Source organism: Zootoca vivipara, chromosome 2 (assembly GCF_965207765.1).
Source record: "Zootoca vivipara chromosome 2, rZooViv2.hap1.1, whole genome shotgun sequence".
Taxonomy (NCBI): domain Eukaryota; kingdom Metazoa; phylum Chordata; class Lepidosauria; order Squamata; family Lacertidae; genus Zootoca; species Zootoca vivipara.
The window spans coordinates 85967470-85984922 of NC_142584.1; the positions used below are offsets into that span (position 1 = coordinate 85967470).

Below are 17453 nucleotides of genomic sequence, written 5' to 3' on the forward strand. Positions count from 1 at the left end.
GTGTTGCTCTGATGTAGTCGAAACAAAATAAAAAATTTCCTTCCAGTAGCACCTTAGAGACTAACTAAGTTTGTCATGGTGTGTTATGGTCCATGGGGTCATGAAGAGTCAGACACGACTAAACGACTAAACAACAACAACAACACTGTGTATCTGAAGAAGTGTGCATGCACACGAAAGCTCATACAATGACAAACTTAATTGGTCTCTAAGGTGCTACTGGAAGGAATTTTTTTATTTTGTTTTTACCAACACACTGAAATAAACTCCATGAAACCAATGGCTGTTCTCTGAGTATATTTCACTTGGCATGCCTCCTTGGAAAATCCATCACTTAGTTTTATATTATGTGAACACCTAAGAAAGCCTGTCTGTGTTGATGGGCACTTTGAGACCTTCTTGGGAACCAGAGGCCACCACTTTGCCCCAGCTTTATGACAATAGGAATTTAAGTGTCTGCATGCTCTGGGCACGGATGGTTTTTAACAGATTTCCTTCCTACCTACCTACCTACAGACAAATGTCCTTTGTTTTTAGGTTAGCCGTCCAGTGACAGAAAAGGCACAAAATGTCCTGAAGATTGAATATGCTGAAAATTGCTTAACTCTATCAGCAAGGTAGGCAATATAGCACTATTCGTTTTTCTGGGGGGGAAATTGACTCCCTAGACGAGTGCAACTGCATCCCAAGACTTAGCTGGCATCTCACTATATTTAAACTCCATTCATATCCATGGTGTCCTAGTGGATAATGGGCAAGTGTTCAACTATAAAGAAGGCATTCATTTTGAACGTATAGCTCAGAAGACATAACTGTCCCAGCACTTATAATGAGCCGAAGGCTTTAGCTCAGCACTTCAGAAGATCTTAGACAGAGAGCGGAGAGCAGAAAATCTATTTCTAATAGACTCGTGGTCTGTCTCTTGATCTTTCGTAACTTCCCTGCTGTCACGCTTTGCCTCTTTCGCTTCTTATAACTTCACTTGTCATGTCCCTGAGGTAACTGGTGGGCTAATAAAAAGTCATAATTACCTAATTCTGCCTGGTGGGTTTTAGGGCATTTTATAGCGCTTAAATGAAAGAGGAAAGATGATTTTTTTATTTAAAAAAATACTGACAATGTAATGGAGGTCTCTGTTTACAAGGAACCTTCCTAATGAATTAACAACTATTAAAACCAAAAAGTGCATTGAGATCACAGGATTGCCGGCAGTACAAATGGAAACTTGCTGCTATTACTGCATCTGGACTTGGTGAAGAAAAGTTTAGGTCTTAGAAAAAGCTACATTCATAAGGTTTTGCCTGTATACCCTATCCACTAGCTCCCTTTACCTCAGTTGGCAAAGAATCATAGAGTAGGAAGAGACCACAAGGGCCATCCAGTCCAACCCCCTGCCAAGCAGGAAACACCATCAAAGCATTCCTGACAGATGGCTGTCAATCCTCTGCTTAAAGACATTAAAGAGCAGCAGTTCAGATAGGAATCAGAAGAGCACATGTTTAGAACCACACTCAAAAGTGATTTTTCCTACCTTTGAGCTGTTCATTCTCATGATGTAGGAATGAATAAGATGGATGAGTTGCAATTAAGCACTGTGAGAAGGAAATGGCAAAAGATTAGAATTGTATCAATGCATGGGTCTTAGGGACCCATTAGAAGCAACTTTTAAGAAATCAGATGACCCCTGAAGTCTGCCATAGGCACAGATCAAGACCACGGGGGGGGGGGGGGACATCTGTAGGCAGAGCTAGCAGTATATCTGGCCTTGAGATCACTCTCATCTTTGTTGTGTAGCTGGCTGGAGTTAGCTCTTATGCAGACTGCAAATGAGATTCTTTGTGCTTTATCTGTCTGTCAGACACACAAGCCCAACCAGGCAGTGCCCCTGTAACAACGCAACTTTAGATAGTCTTGTAGGAGGCTATTCAGCAAAATTATCTTTAGGCTGCTGTGAAACCCTGCTTAGCACTGAGATTTGCAGGGTCTTCCTCGTGGCTAGTTCCCGTGCTGCACTGATGTTCCTTGCTGCCTGCCACAGTGCAGTAGCAACCAGGGTCCACGTTTCCGCTGTTCTTAAACCAGGAATTGGCAAAATGTAAATCAAGATCAACTGCTGGATCTCTGGGTAATTTGAAGTGAATAGGCAAGGATTTCTGGCTCCCAAACTGTTCAGCAAGACCACAGCAGTATGAATCCCCCTCCCCAATTATACTGTTGAAATTGGGGGTAGGGGTGAAGAGGTAACCAGGAGTTATTTTTGTGTGTGAAAGGACTGTAAGCTTAGTTCAGTTCTGGTTCTCGAAAAACAAATTCCTGGGCTGAGAATTACAGTACTGAATTCTAAGTGTATCTCTTTTGCACTTGGTGGAAGAGGGTTCTGCTAAAAAAAACAAATATTGTGGTTTGCTCATCACTTGATAGGCACAGTTAAAAACAAACCAGCTTTCACAATGAGGGCTCAGGAGGCCACAACAATATGATGGTGGTGGTGGTGGTGGTGGTGATGATAACAATACATTTATTTGTACCTCGCCTATTTTCTGATGGGACTCAAGGTGACTTACAGATCAGAAGCAAGATACCTTGGGTGGTACTTCTGGTAGTTTTGGCTTCTGCATCCAGAGCTGTATGCCCTTCTTCGTCCCCAGCAAGCTACTTACACAGAAAAGATCAGTGCTAATGAACAAAACCTCAGCCAAGTATTCTCTCCTCACTTAAGCAATATATCAGTCCAGAAGCAGTTTAATGGAGCAGAAAGCAGATGGAAAGTGTCTGTGGAAGATCAGGCTTTTGTTGGCATATAATCCCTGATCAGATGTTCTGGCTAACTTTGCTGTAGTGCACGCTGTTGGTTTGTGGGCTCGTTCTTCCCTCTTTGTCAAAGATGCTTTGAACTTTGTGGCAGGTGATTCTATGCTGCGGTTTGTCTATGCATATATCTGAGGGTTGCCCCATATTTCGTGCTGAGCATATCTGGCGCACATGCATCAAAACCACCCTGTGAAGGGTGGCATATGAATTTAATAAATAACAACAATAAGAATAATAAAAAAGTGAGGAGTATGACAGTAGTTGTAAGACGTTCATCTTGCAGCAAGTAAATGTTTTTTTTTACAGACAGACACAGGCATCTTATCCAATTGACACCCCTGGCTAACAATATGCAATAATGACAGCTAAAGACCCATCCACATTGCTGCTTTCACCTGCAATTCTTTTCAAATCCTCTTTCATTTACTCCCTGTCATAAATGAACACAGTGATTGTGGGCCAGTCTTCTGTTAGTGCAAGGACTTTTGCTAGTGCAGCAGGGCTTTCCTGTCCCTATCTCCTGTGCCCCCCTAATTGGCTTAGGAGATTGAGAGAAACTTCAGTACCGCATGTGGGGAGGGATCATTCCATCAGACAAGCATTGCTTGCCTGACAGAGCAATCTTCTTAGTGCTACACTGAATTCCTCCCATTATTTCCAAAATGCACGTATATATCCAGAGATTTCAGCTAGTCTTGATTTAACATTTCAGATGGGTTGGGGGGGGGGGTCTTGTGCCTTTATCAGCTGGATGAAGCTCTCCCTAGCATTCAGACACGGTACTGGGGCAGAGGGTAATCTACCCATTAAATTTTTGTTTGTTAATAAAGGCACAAAAGTCCTGCTGGAAAAAAAGTTACAAACCGGAAAAAGCTTTCTGACAGTAAGAGCTGTTCTGCAGTGGAACAGACTTCTACAAGAGGTGGTGTGGTGGACTCTTCTTCCTTGGAGGTTTTTAAGCAGAGGTTGGATGGCCATCTCTCTTGGATGTTTTAGCTGAGATTCCTGCATCGTAGGGGGGTTGGACTAGATGGCCCTTGGACCCCTTCCAACTCTCAGATTGGCGATGCAAAAGTCAGAGGTCTTTAATGGATGGAAGCCATCTTGCAAATAAGGACTTGGGTGCAGGAATCACATGGAGGGTAAATAAGGCTGGGAGGCATGGAGGCAAGGTGACGCAAGGTATCTCATCTCATTATGCCTCTGTCCTGGGCCGCCTTCTCACCAGCAGGGTAATTGAGTTTTATAGCAGCTGATGTTTTTCACAGTTAAGTGCTCATGGGGGTGTGGGGATTCAGCCTCAGTCAAGCACCATTGATCAGCTTCTGGTTTTCTTCCACAAAAGATAAACTAGTCTCAGATGTCTTTGCCTGATACCGCACACAAGAGCACAGGCTGGAGAGATAACAGGGGCAATGCTGCAGGCCCAGATCTGATGCTAGTGGTGATTTTATACAGAAACTAAAGAGCAGGTCACATTAAGATGTTGTTGCTGCTGCTGCTGTTAATTTCTATTTATTGTCTATGCCCACCACAAATTTCCAGGGTTGGTTACAGCAATTTAAAACACAGCATTAAAACCAGTGTAAAATGGAATACAGTCACAGTGGGTCCTAAAATACATGTATCTCAAGGGTCAATTCTTTGTAAAGGTCAGAGGGCTCAGAACTGCACACTCACTGAGGAGCAAAGTCACCAGCATCCTACATGCTTTTGATACAAAATTCCCTTGGTCTAAATTTGGAGTTTTTTTTTTTTTTGCAAAGGGGAACTTAATTTAACTTCTTGTAATAACCATTGGTCTCATTCCCTGCCAGTGGTTACACCAACCAAACTGCAACGTTAGTATCGTGCAACCCAGCAGTACTTTATAAAATCTAGGACTTCTGACTGAAATGCAGAACTCTTCAAATGGCATTTCACACGAGACTAGAAAGAAGCGGGAATGCAGCGCAGGAGGGATTAGGCGATCAACCCTTTATAGATGCTCTTCAGCTTGACACCTTGGCTCTCCTTTAACCCTCGCCCACTCTTAACTCTCTTAAGGCTGCTCAGCCTACAAGCTGTAATTTCTGCTTCAGGCACTTGCTGTCTCTCAACTTCAAGACAGAGGGAGATTTGTAGCACCAGCAAGACAAAACTTCCAATGGAGCAGGGTTTTGTGACCACTGAGTCATTTTCTCACAACTAGATGAGAGGGCAGGAAATTCATAATTAGATCGTCCATGTTTTGGGGGGGGGAAAGCAAATGCAGTTTTGCTGGGAAGGGGATTCAGCTCTGATCCATGGCACTGGAGGAGAGGGGTCCTTAGGGCTCATCCAGGAAAAACCCCGGTTTAGCACTGAATTGGAACCAACAGCAATCAAGTTTCCGCAGTTTGTCATTTGTTCCAATTTAGCACCAAAGAGCAGGTTTTCTGGGGGAAAGCAGCGGGACAAAGGCAAAGCCACTTGGGTCCAAAACTGCTCAGACCTGTGCTTTCTAGGCATGGGACAAGCAGAAGTGCGGACAAGCCCTGACTTGCACATATTTTTTGTGCTCTAAATCTATTTCTTCACACACTACCTGCCTTCAGCTGCTATTTGCCCTATGGGGCAAATACAGATACCCATATGCCAGTTGCAGAGGGCCAATTCCTACTGAAGTCCTGGCAAAGCAGGTGGAATAGTTTTAACTGCCTAAGAATTGCTCTCTGGAAGCTTTTCATAGTGCAACAGTGACCTCTAATGATCAGCCTGCAGAAGTATGAGTTTACTGCTCTTGCATGCAAGTTTTGGAGTTGTCATTTTTTGCAGCCTTGACATGTCGTTGGTATCAGAAATGTATTTTTCCCAAGGGAAATCCAGCAAGTATTTTTGTAAAACAAAAATGTGTTTTCTACGACTCATTTGTTGTTGTTGTTTTTTAATTGATTTGTATGTGACATAACCCATTGCAAATTAAGACTCTTTTCGAAGCACCCCAAATCAATGCAGATTTCCTCTGCTGAAGGGCACATGGACAGACTGTCATGAATGGGAGGGCTTTGCATGACCTCCATGGACAGCCAGAAGAAGAGCAAGGGAAAGGAATCTTAAGGACAACATTGTGCCGTCAAGAAACAGGATGCCTAACTCTGACCGAGTTGCTTGCATTTCTCTCCACAGCTCATGCTCTGAAAGGGACGAGTGGTACAGCTGCATCAGTAGATGTATCCCGGATGACTACAGAGTTCACACTGCAGCTGCCTTTCACAACAGTGTTGAAGTAAGAGCAGGTTCCAGTGGCTTGTCTGACCTATTTGAGTAGGTTTAAGAAAACCCTCCATGAGCTAGGGACTTCCCTTGCATGTGAAGAAAGGCTCCAGCGGATTGAGCGGACAAGACCAATAGTGGGTCCAATGGTCAAGAAGGAAGTTTTCTGCACGTACTGTAGAGAGAAGTGAGAGGCAGATGGGGCTTGTCAACCTGGGAAGGTAGCCCACCTAGGACAAGGAAAACTCTGGTGCTAAACCTTGCGGGTTATATTTGGGAGAGTAAACCCTACACAAATCTGGAGTGGAGTACCTAAGAGGGTTGGATGGTGCCTTGTATGCCTCCTTCTGGCAACTCCTGCAGCCCAGCTGGTGACAAACATATTGCTCTGCTTTCCTTTGCATGATATCAGTGTCGTCTGGCCAACGCAGGACCTCCATTCACACTGCCCAGGCTTGTGCCCTGGGGAGGTCACTTTGGTGCTGCTAATGCAGCGGTTTTACTTCACCCCTCCATTGTCTCTTGAGATAGAGGGATGCCAATGACAAGGAAAAGAGTCCCCTATGGCCAGGCATTTGGATTATTTTCATGTAAATTGCCCTGCCAAGGCTAGACAGCAAAGGTCACCAAAGCATGTGTGTTTAATATTCATCCATCATGCGGTTGCTCCTGGAATTTTAACATTCTTTCCAGTTTTATTGTTGTGCAATGAGATACAGAGGGGACTCCAGGTATCTTGCTGTAATGAGGCTAGCATTAGTTGGTGTTTTATTTTTTGCAGAGCACTATTATGTGGTAGTCCAGGATTCACAGACTAATGTGTGATTTGGTGGGTGAGTGGTCCTGCTGAGGCTGCACTAGAGGGCCTTTTGATTATTTCCAACCCTAGTTCTCTGTGCTTGAATGTGTTTTGTTTTAACTTAATTTAAATATTTATAACATGCAAGGGCAACAGACACTGAAATAATATTAAGCCAAAAATCACATAAAACAAGAAAGAGAACAAAACAACAATGCAAGATTCTCTGTAACTTGTAAAGTTGGCTTGAAAGATGTTTTGCAAGAACATAAAAAATAAATTCCAGTGCAATTCTATATTACTTCCCACTTAACTATCCCCCTTTCCAGATGAATCTCCCTGTATGCGCACCCTTGTACAAACTGAAAGCAAACTAGCATCTTGGGAACATTTTTTCTTTTAAAAAAAATCCTCTCGTTTTTTTAAAGAACAGATAAAGATTTGGAATAAGAACCAATGCATTCAATAAAAATCCAGGCTGAACACTAGATTTGGGGTTGTTAATGAAATTAATCCATATACAATTTGTAAGATGTCCTAAAACATCCTAAAGTGACAGTTTAGGACTGCTTCACATACAATTTCCTACCTAGAAGTTGTGTGCATGTAGACACTACTGTGTGCTGCATTCACCTCTTCATTTGCACATATAGCAAAATGGACATGCATTCACTCATAATAAACAATAGTGTGTATCTGGCCTAAGTGTAGCTTTACAACATATGCATTATTTTCTTTTAGGCGATCATAAAAAGTAACTTGTCTGGGTTTGAGCAATAATATGCCTCTCCGTTCAATTAAATCCTGTGGTAGTCGCCTGCTGTGAGCAGTTCTAGAGACTTCGTCTGGATTCTTAGGGTGAATCCAGAGGCAGCTCCCTACATGCAGCCATTTCATGCTTCATTTGGAAGCATGGGAAATATTATAGGGTGGCAGACTTTGGCCTCTTCTGACAATGGTGTCAGAAAAGAGGAAGTGACTCAAAGATGGTGCTGCACTTGCATGTTCCATTTGCCGGAGAAAAATATTTCCAAGACATCTCTGTCTGTATCTATTGCACATCTATCGCATCACTGTCTGAATCTACTGTTCTTTGAGACAGCATCATCCCAAATGCAACCACTCTTTAGAAGTCTGCACATAATGCACATGCAAAGCACTGCCTTGGAGGCACTGCCTACCCCCTCTACTGCCATTGCGAGAGAGATCAGGAAGCAGGACCCACCAGATCAGGTTTTTGTGGGTTGCGCATTTCATGCTGAATGGTGAAAAGACTGGGGCTAGCACTGAATCCCAATGCACATATCCGCCAGTGAGTATTTCAGGTGAAGCACAGCCTGTTCTACGTGGCAGAGCTAAGAATAAAGCCAGTGCATTTCTGCATTATATTTTCAGCTTCGGGAAAGGCTGGGAATGTCCTTGGGTGAGAGACCTCCAACCTTGGTACCTGTGTCTCACGTAATGATGTGCATGAACTGCGGTTGTGACTTCAAGCTCACGCTGAGACGTCATCATTGCCATGCATGTGGGAAGGTAATTCATGTTAAACCTGGGTGTTTTCACATATCTTAGCAACTAAGAGCGCTGTGCTCAAAATTTCTTCATTGCACCAAGAATTTTTCTAGCAGCTTATGACACATAGGACTTCATAACAGCATTGCCCTGTGCATGAACACAGCTGGGACTGTAGTCAAGCACAGATCAGTTTTACAGTGCTTCCAGAAGGCCTGTGGAGGCTGATCCCTGACATGGTGCTGCTGCTGCTGTTACTCATTTCAGAAGATGATGGGCAGGATGTAGCTTTATTATAAAGAACGATGAGGACAATGGCCACACATAAGTGGAAGATGACAATGTGGTTATATCCAGGAAATAGAATTAAAGAGACTTGTTTCATTACATGAGTCATCTCAACCTCTCTATCCTGTCCTCTGCTAAATGCACCTGGTTCCCACTTTAGGGCATATTGCATTGAGTGTTGGGTGAATATGCAGTGGTGGCAGTGATGAGATTGGATGGTCCTGGACTGGATTAGCTTTTAAGTCTCTTTTGGTTGTTTTCTATTCATGTCTCACTGGTCCACAGAATGTATACATACCATATCTTCTGTTCTTGTAGATTATATGCAGAAATTGCTCAAGAAATAAGTATCCTTTGAAGTACCTCAAAGATCGGCTTGCAAAAGTCTGTGATGGCTGCTACACTGAACTGAGGAGGAGAGGTGAGTCCTCTGTCCCTCCTCACATACCAAAAGCAAAAGGCTTCTTGGAGCGCAGCACTTTTTGATTATACTTTCCTGTGGCCATTTTGCCCCCATGACAGAGAACTAATTTTGTGTTCATCGAGCAAGATTGTGATTCAGGCAGCAGGCATGAGCTGGTTACTGCACCAGTTCTCTTTGGAGCAATTAGCTATACCCTGCCACTCCTGGAGGGAAAAATTATGCTGTGTTTTATGTAGGGTCAGTCAGTACACGAAGATCACATTTGTTCCCAGATAATAATATCCTAGAAGCTTTGACTGTGTGAAAATGGCCTTAATTACTGTGGGGTGTTTTTATGCATTGTTGCTACATCCTAGTCAGACCAATGGACTGTTGTGTAAAGAGTTTAGAGATCCGGTTTGGTGGTGTAGGTTGAGTGTTTGACTTGAACTGAGAAGCCCAAGCTCAGCTAGACTCCATCTTGCAATCTTGCCTAACAGGGTCATTCGGAAGGTGAAATAAGGAAATCTGTGCATGCTGTCCTAAGCACTCTGGAGAAAGGGTGGGAAACAATTGCAAGAAATAATAATGAAGTGCTTTGAGACTTGATCCGTTACTTGAATACAGAATAGGGTCGGCCTACATAGCAAATAATTCTTTCCCCTTCTTCCTATATCTATTATTGCAGAGCGACCACTAAGTGTGAGCTTCCCTACAAGTTCATCCAGGTTTTCAGGCAGTGCCTTCTCTTCTGTCTTCCACAATATCCACTACTCATCCTTCAAAAGACAAAAGAAAATCCCTTCAGCTCTTTTGGAGGTAGGATCAAGGATGCCTGCAAAAAGGCAAGGAAACTAAAAGACAGGAATGCTCATGTTCTTTGATCAGTATTTGTAATTTTCTGCATTGCAGAAATAGCCTGCTATGCACATCACTTGTATCACTGTGAGCTTCTACTGGGATATGCTGTTGTACCAAGGGATATTCTTTAGTCCAGGCATCCCCAAACTGCAGCCCTCCAGATGTTCTGGCCTACAACTCCCATGATCCCTAGCTAACAGGACCAGTGGTCAGGGATGATGGGGACTGTAGTCCAAAACATCTGGAGGGCTGAAGTTTGGGAATGCCTGCTTTAGTCCCTTTCTAACACTAGAATGGAAACATGTAAAAAGTGGGGGGGGATTCTCATGTTTCCATCTGAAAATAACAATTAAAAGCATTTTTAAACAGACTTTACATACGCACAAACACCCAATATGGAACCATATTTTATTTTTCACTTCCTTGTCAACACGCTTTCTTGTCAAATTGATCACAACTGAGATGTATAAAAAAGAGGGCAGCATGAACAGATTGAAATGTCACAGGTTGCAACTTAGTATTGTCCCAAGTTACCTTGCCATGATCTTCTAGGGACAAAATTTTGTCCATTTTGAAACCAAAGCTGGTATCAAAACAATACTGCATTTTATTAGTAGTTATACCCAACAATCCCAGAGGGTGAAGCAGAAGCAAGACCCAGCTAGCCCAGATAAAGGGTTTCTCAGTTGAAACAGTTTCTCACTGTTAGTTTCTCACAGTCAAAAGAATATATGGACTCTGCAGTGGACTTTAGTGTCATTAGCTGCCTTGGGTATTTCTTATTTTTGTGAAATGAGATATATAAATGTAACAAATAAATATGTGTTAGCCTTACTTACTAGATTCACACTGCTAAACTTATCTGATTGCAATAAAAGCAAATAAAATTCAGATATATGGACATATTTCCCTTTAATTCAGTTGGAAGCCTTTTAAAGTCAAATAAGCACAGCAGTGTAGCTTTAAGGAATTGAAAACACATTTCAATGCACAAACATCAATAAAAATAAACTAAGTAGTCCATTTTCAGATGCAGCATTAAACTAGGGTTTACTGTTAGTGAATGAGCTTGCCCTACCTCATCTGGTGCAGTTGTGGGATCAGAAGCATCTGCTTCTGGTTTTAAACTAACCACAGCTCCATTATATTCAAACTCATGGGAACTGTGGTTAGTTCAAACTGTGGCTTTATCACCCTTGCTTGTTCACTTACCAGGGTTTAAGCTAACCACAGTGAGCTGTGGTTTAAAAATGGGAATCAGGTGGTTCTGACCTCATTGTGGCTGCAACAGAAGAGGAGAGGGGTGACAAAAGTGCACTAGGTTAAGGCTTGTGAACCCCTGCAATGCTAATAAAGACCAAACCACCCCTTCCCAACAAAGGACTGCAGTACAGTGACAAAATACATGTGAACTACAGCCTCTGTATGCACTTGGAAAAATATCCAAGGTGAAGCATTATCAATGTCATATGCTGTATTGCTTATTGTGGGGCTTCCTGCCAGAAATAGGAACTATCAGGTCAAGAGACACTAGCATTCAAGAGATGCCACTGTGAATATTACTAGGATAATTCACAAGAATGGTCATATACTCCAGTTTCATATCTTCCAACTACATGAGTGCCACAGCATGTTGTGTTTCAAATTATTAGTAGCTAGAACTCTCCTAATCAAGCAGCGTCGACATTACTTTCCATCTCACTGAAAAATGCTGTTTTGCCAAGTAAACATCACACTGTGCTTTTTAGTGTTCTGGACAACCACAGCCCGATCATATGCATGGTTATTCAGAACTGCTGTGCCTTATCCGGGTACACATAATCTAGCAGTATAAATGGGCAGCATGACCAAATATTTTGGAGCACACACATAGATTATGCAAAGGGTCCACTTGGTTGCAAAGCGGTATGCTTTTAATATTCTTGCTACCATCATGGATGCTTGTTTAAGAGGTATGTACATATCAGAATGGGAAACTATTTAAATCAGAGGAGGGGCAAATTCTTGGTCCTTCAAATTAATCTGTTCCTTTCCAAGGCATTTGTTGTCATAAATGGTTTGGTTCTTGCCCATTTACAGGTGGCAGCTTCAGGAGAGGGCTCTTCTATCAGTGGCTATCTCAGCAGATGTAAGAAGGGGAAGAGGCACTGGAAAAAGCTGTGGTTTGTCATCAAAGGGAAAGTGCTCTACACCTACACAGCGAGTGAGGTAAGGTCTGCTGTCATCCAAGATCATTCTTAGGCTATCTATTGTGTACTGCACATTACATGCACAGAACTGGAAAGTGTATCTGGCACTGTTAACTCGTTGTCCCCCACCAGCATAAAATGGTTATTTTAAACCTGTAAGACACTTCAGGATTGTTAAAATGTGCCACTGAACTTCGCTATGATCGTCAAGTGGGACATTTCCAAAGATGGTTATCTGGAACCCAGCTTTGTTTATATTTTGCTGAGGCCCCAGGGCATACTCACATACAATGAAACGGGCGTACTCTTTCTCAGAGCTCAGGTCTCTGTGTGTAGCACTCCCTCCCTCTAAAGCCCATCTCCCCTTCTACACTGATTTCAGGATAAAGTCGCTACAGAGAGTTTGCCTTTGCTGGGTTTCACAATTGCCCCAGAAAAGGAAGGCGGAAATGTGAATGCAGTTTTCCATCTTTACCACAAGCAAACTCTGTTTTATAGCTTCCGAGCAGAGGATAACAATTCAGCACAGAGGTACTGAGTGTTTGATCTGCCCACGATAACATACTAACCTGTGGGGGGAAACACTGTTTGCAATGCTTCTAGCTCTTCTAATGTGCTCTCACTTTCTTTTCAAAGCTCTTTGAATGCTGCTAAATGAACACAACTGCTTTTGCATCAGCTTTACATAGTGCAATCTGTTAACACAAACAGTCCAGCAAGCATTAACCCAGCAACAGAATTGGCTTGGCCATGGCAAAGGGTCTGAGATGGTTTGGGTTGATCAGATGCAGATAGGGAAGTTCTGTGAAGGCAAATGAATTTCTGGTGTAATAATTGGGAGTTGCTCAGCCTAAGCATACCATGTTACTTGGGGCCAATGAGTATTATGTCTTGGTCTTACAATGCTGCTGTAATTGCTGTAATTGAACATACGTGGGAATACATATTATGTTAGGGTAGGTTTGTTTCCCACCAAACCATGAATGCTTGTAATTTACAGTGCAGACCTATGCATGTTTGTTAGCAGGCAAGTCCAATGGTGCTTTCTCCAGCTTACATTTGCCTGTAATTGTAGCTAGTCATAGGTTGGTATGGAAGCTATGCACTTATGCAAACACAAGTGAATGTTTATACAAATAAGGGATAGTGTGAATCCTATGGTGGAAAATGCATCAGGCGACGCATTCTAGTATTTTCCAAATTTCACCTGTGTGGCATATTATGTTTTTAATAATAATAATAATAATGTTGGAGCAATGGAACATACAAGCAGGTGGTTTACGGCACAATCCTACAAATATCTACTTGGACGTAAGGACCTCTGAATTCAAGGTGTGTAGAAGATTGCAAATCTGAAACCTATTTGTATCTACAGCTGTCCATACATTATAGCAACCATCTTCCATGCAGACAGGGAAGTGGGGAAGGTATCTGGCATCCTAGCTATAGTACAGGTGATGAAAAGCCTGTGTTGCAAACTGAACAATGTTCCTACAACCCCAAAAATCAAGTCTAGGCTATGCATCGTTCTGCGTATGCATTTTAACCTTTGCATGAGCTTTTGAACAGAGACATACAATAAGATAATTATGATTCTACTTTTTTTTCTTAGATGGATTGAAGCCATGGAGGAAGCATCTGTATTATAGCAGTTATCAACCAAGTGGACTTTGAATGAACACATTTATATTTGCAACAGCACTCTTCTGTTGGAAGAAACTGTATATATCCCCATGTGGCTAAACACACAGGAGAGAACTTGTATAAGACTATTTTGTTCCTTCCTCAAGCTTATTTCCTTACAGGTGGAAACCTTTAAAACAAGGAATATTTATGGTCCTTTTTTCTATCTCTGCAAGTTCAAGTTCATCCTTTGCTGTACTCCGCTCCCATATAATACAGTTGCATATTTTCAAGATTTAGAATAAATGTATGCATTATTTCTAAAAGATACGCTTAGTCACTCATAGCAACTGGTTCAGTCCTATTTACGCGAGTATCATCAACTTGTTTCTGTGTCAGCCATGAAACTGAAGTATGGTGTCCTAAATTTTCTTCAGATTACAGCTTCTTATCTAAAGAACTCTGGACTGACATACCACTAATCCATTTACAGTGCCTGGGTGAAACTGTGTCATGCTTATTGGAATTCCTGCCAAAGAAAGTGTGCATAAACCACACAATGGTAAACCATTTCAATGGTAAGGAACAAAAAGGTTAATTCAACCTGGCATTTACATAGATGGTGGGAAGTCTTCTTTCTTACCTGTTTCATCAGTCCTCTGCAAGTCCCAACCCAATTCTACTGAAGAATACATCCATCTCCACTCCAGAGGATGTTAATTCATTGTAAACCTTCACATAAGGTTGTCTGAAACTGATTGTATCTAGAATTATTAAACTGTTTTAATCGCCGAGGGCATTGGATTTTAAGTAGTAATAAGATTCATAATCCAAATCTAGTGTCAGCAGCACTGAACTCCAAAGGCAGAAAAAAACATTTTACTGTATTGGTGGCAAGACAAGGAAAGCTGGGGGGAAATACTCCATTCAGTTTACACCAGCTCTATACAGGCACTCAGGCTGCACCCACACCATACAATGAAAGCACTCTTGCACCACTTTGATGGCTGTGGCTTCCCCCCAAGGATCCTGGGAAGTGTAGTTTGAGCATTGGGAATTGTGGCTTAGTGAAGGGTCTCATAACAACCCTTTGCCCGTAGTTGCCAGGTTTCTTTGGGGGAAGCCATGAATATTACAGTGGTGCAGGAGTACTTTAAACATATGAGAGTCAGAGTGGCAATCTCTTACATCCCCATCTTCGATGCATGAAGGTCTTAAGGCACAAACCTGTTGTATGTGCATAGGCTCCTTGGCCAAGTTAGAACCCTGATCACGTAAACATCTAGAAACCTACAAGTCTAAGGCAGGCACCCTGCTTAAGACCTTTCCTGCAATGTGTAAGGTGGGAGAAAGCAGCAAGCACAAGAACAGGGCCAACTGCTGTTCATATGATGGCAACCATGTGCTTCTGAGTGCCTTTGGGGGGCTATTGCTTCATCCAAGGAAATATACGCAACTACACTCTTTAACTATGCCATTCACTTCAAGAATGGTGGCTGGTATTCCACTGTATTCTGCCAACAGAGCAAATGTAAGCATACTGTGGCCATTGCCACAAATGCTTCCTTGTCTAGCAAAAGAATTACAAAGATGTGCAGCAGCCATTACACCTCACAGTGTATCTCCAGTGGGTGCACATACTCATACTGCTCCATGGGTTTGCAAGCTACCTTGAATCAGGCTCTGACAAGTATTTAAATAGCCAACGTGGTATAATGGTTACCATATTGCACTAGGACCAGGATTCAAAATCCCACTCAGGCATGATGCTCACCAGGTCACTCTTTCTCAGCCTTACCTACCTCACAGGGTTGTTGTGAGGATAAAACCGGGGGATGGGGGGAGAGAAGCATATATGCCACTTTCAGCTCCCTGGAGGAAAAGAGGTGTATAAACATAACAAGAAATTAAGTAAATGAAAATGTAGGTGGATTTCACACAATGTAGCAAGCTGGTTATCGAGATGAGATACTGTCTCCCTCAATGCTCACTTGCAAATCTGGGCTTTGGTTCATTCTTTCAATCAGAGTGCATCAGTAGGTGATGGTAGCAGGACCCACATAAGAGGCTGATGTGATGTCATAAAGTCAGGTAATAAGGCCAGTAACACAAATAAACATCACACTGCTTTTAGAAAAGCAGTCTCTCTTAAAGCCTAGAGAAGCATTTTAGAACTCCAGTGGCAGAACATACTAAAACTGGATTGCTCTTTCAAGGGTTTTTATGAGGATGGGCCTCATTTTAAAGCCACTGAAACTACCAGAGGGAAGCCATGTTTTAAGTATGGTACCCATTGATCCAAAGGGTTTGTGCACCATTTTGCTTGAAAAGCTGTGTTTTATACCCAAGTAATGGAGAGGGGAAGGCATAGTATTGCACTAAAGTGACATAGCCTAATGCTGCATTACCAAATAACTGTTTAGGTTAGGGATTTTAAGCATTGTGCTAATCAAATATGATAATCCATGTGGATATTGCATTGTCAATACTATCAGTTCTACCATAGACAATACACTGCTGCACATTTCTGTGCCAGGCCTTTATTTCAAATGCTTATTGTGAGATCTTTTAGGCAAGCAAATCCAAGTAGGACTTGGACCTTAGTGGCAGTCTTTGTGACACACGGCATCTTGTGGTATCTTTCAGGAAAGGAGATTTTCATTCATTTTTAAAGTTGCCTTCAAAAATTTCAGATGTACAGTAAAGTACATTTTTGTTAAATAATAATAATAACCTTAGTATTTATATTATGTTCTCTGACCTGAACTCCTAATTAGACTTTTGACTGGGTTAGATCTTCCCCCATTTGTATAAAGGTTCACACGGATTCAAACACACAATTATTTGTTGTGTTTCAATAATCTATGTGTTTTTGGGGAGGAAATCAAAAACACAGTAACATGGATTTGTTACTTCACTATCAAGTTTTCTATTTCATAGAGCAGATAGTATATAAAAATGAAGTATGAAAACACAACTTTCACATTACCTTCAAATAAAAGTTAACTTTCAGTCACTCATATTTCCGTTTACAAATTTGGCTTTGTTAAAATCATACTATTATGAAATGGGGGTGCAGAAGGGGGGGGGGAAATTGCACTGACAGGAACAGAATGTTAAATACCAAATGTAACAAACTAACAGTGCAACCCTGTCTACTCAGAACTAAGCCTGATTGAGTTCAGTGGGACTGACTCCCAGGTTAAGACTGCAACTTAGTGGAACCGCGGGTTACGTAGCATCCTCCTTACAAATGCTTCGGGTAACGAGCTCCACTAACCTGGAAGTAGGTCTCCTGGTAGCGAACTCTGCCCCGGGATGCGAACGGAAGTCGTGCCCCAGTGGCACGGCAGCAGCAGCAGGCCCCATTAGCAAAAGCGTGCTTCATGTTAAGGGTTCCGGGTTAAGAACGGACCTCCGGAACGAATTAAGTTTGTAACTGGAGGTACCACTGAACTTGGTAATAAGTTCTACTGAACTTAGCGGGGCTTATTTCTGAGTAGACAGATATAGGATTGCACTGTAAGTAACAATGTTTTTGCTTTGGTTTGTTTTTTTTAAAAAAATGGACTACAGAATAACAGTATTATGATATTTTGGTGCTAGCATTTAACTACTGCTGTAAGAAGTCTGCAAAGGAACAAACAACTACTCAAATTTCATTGTAAAAATACAGTAATTACTTAGTTCTTGTTTTAAGAAACATGGAAAAATAAAATGAGAAAATACCAGG

At 42.0% G+C, this 17453-nt stretch overlaps 1 protein-coding gene across 7 annotated transcripts in view; it reads left to right on the forward strand.

Moving 5' to 3' along the window:
• FGD5 (FYVE, RhoGEF and PH domain containing 5) overlaps window positions 1-17453 on the forward strand; it is a 150380-nt gene extending 132927 nt beyond the window's left edge. For 3 of the 7 annotated variants that reach the window (XM_035106525.3, XM_035106522.3, XM_035106523.3), the window contains 8 exons: window positions 538-617; window positions 5959-6058; window positions 8240-8377; window positions 8963-9065; window positions 9736-9866; window positions 11988-12116; window positions 12480-12628; window positions 13710-17453. In XM_035106525.3, coding sequence (XP_034962416.3) covers window positions 538-617; window positions 5959-6058; window positions 8240-8377; window positions 8963-9065; window positions 9736-9866; window positions 11988-12116; window positions 12480-12628; window positions 13710-13746 — 867 coding nt within the window. In that variant the 3' untranslated portion in view covers window positions 13747-17453. Of the gene's footprint in view, window positions 1-537; window positions 618-5958; window positions 6059-8239; window positions 8378-8962; window positions 9066-9735; window positions 9893-11987; window positions 12117-12479; window positions 12629-13709 lie in introns of all 7 variants that reach the window. The other 4 variants (XM_088663293.1, XM_088663292.1, XR_015948465.1 and 1 more) reach the window with 3 other exon arrangements.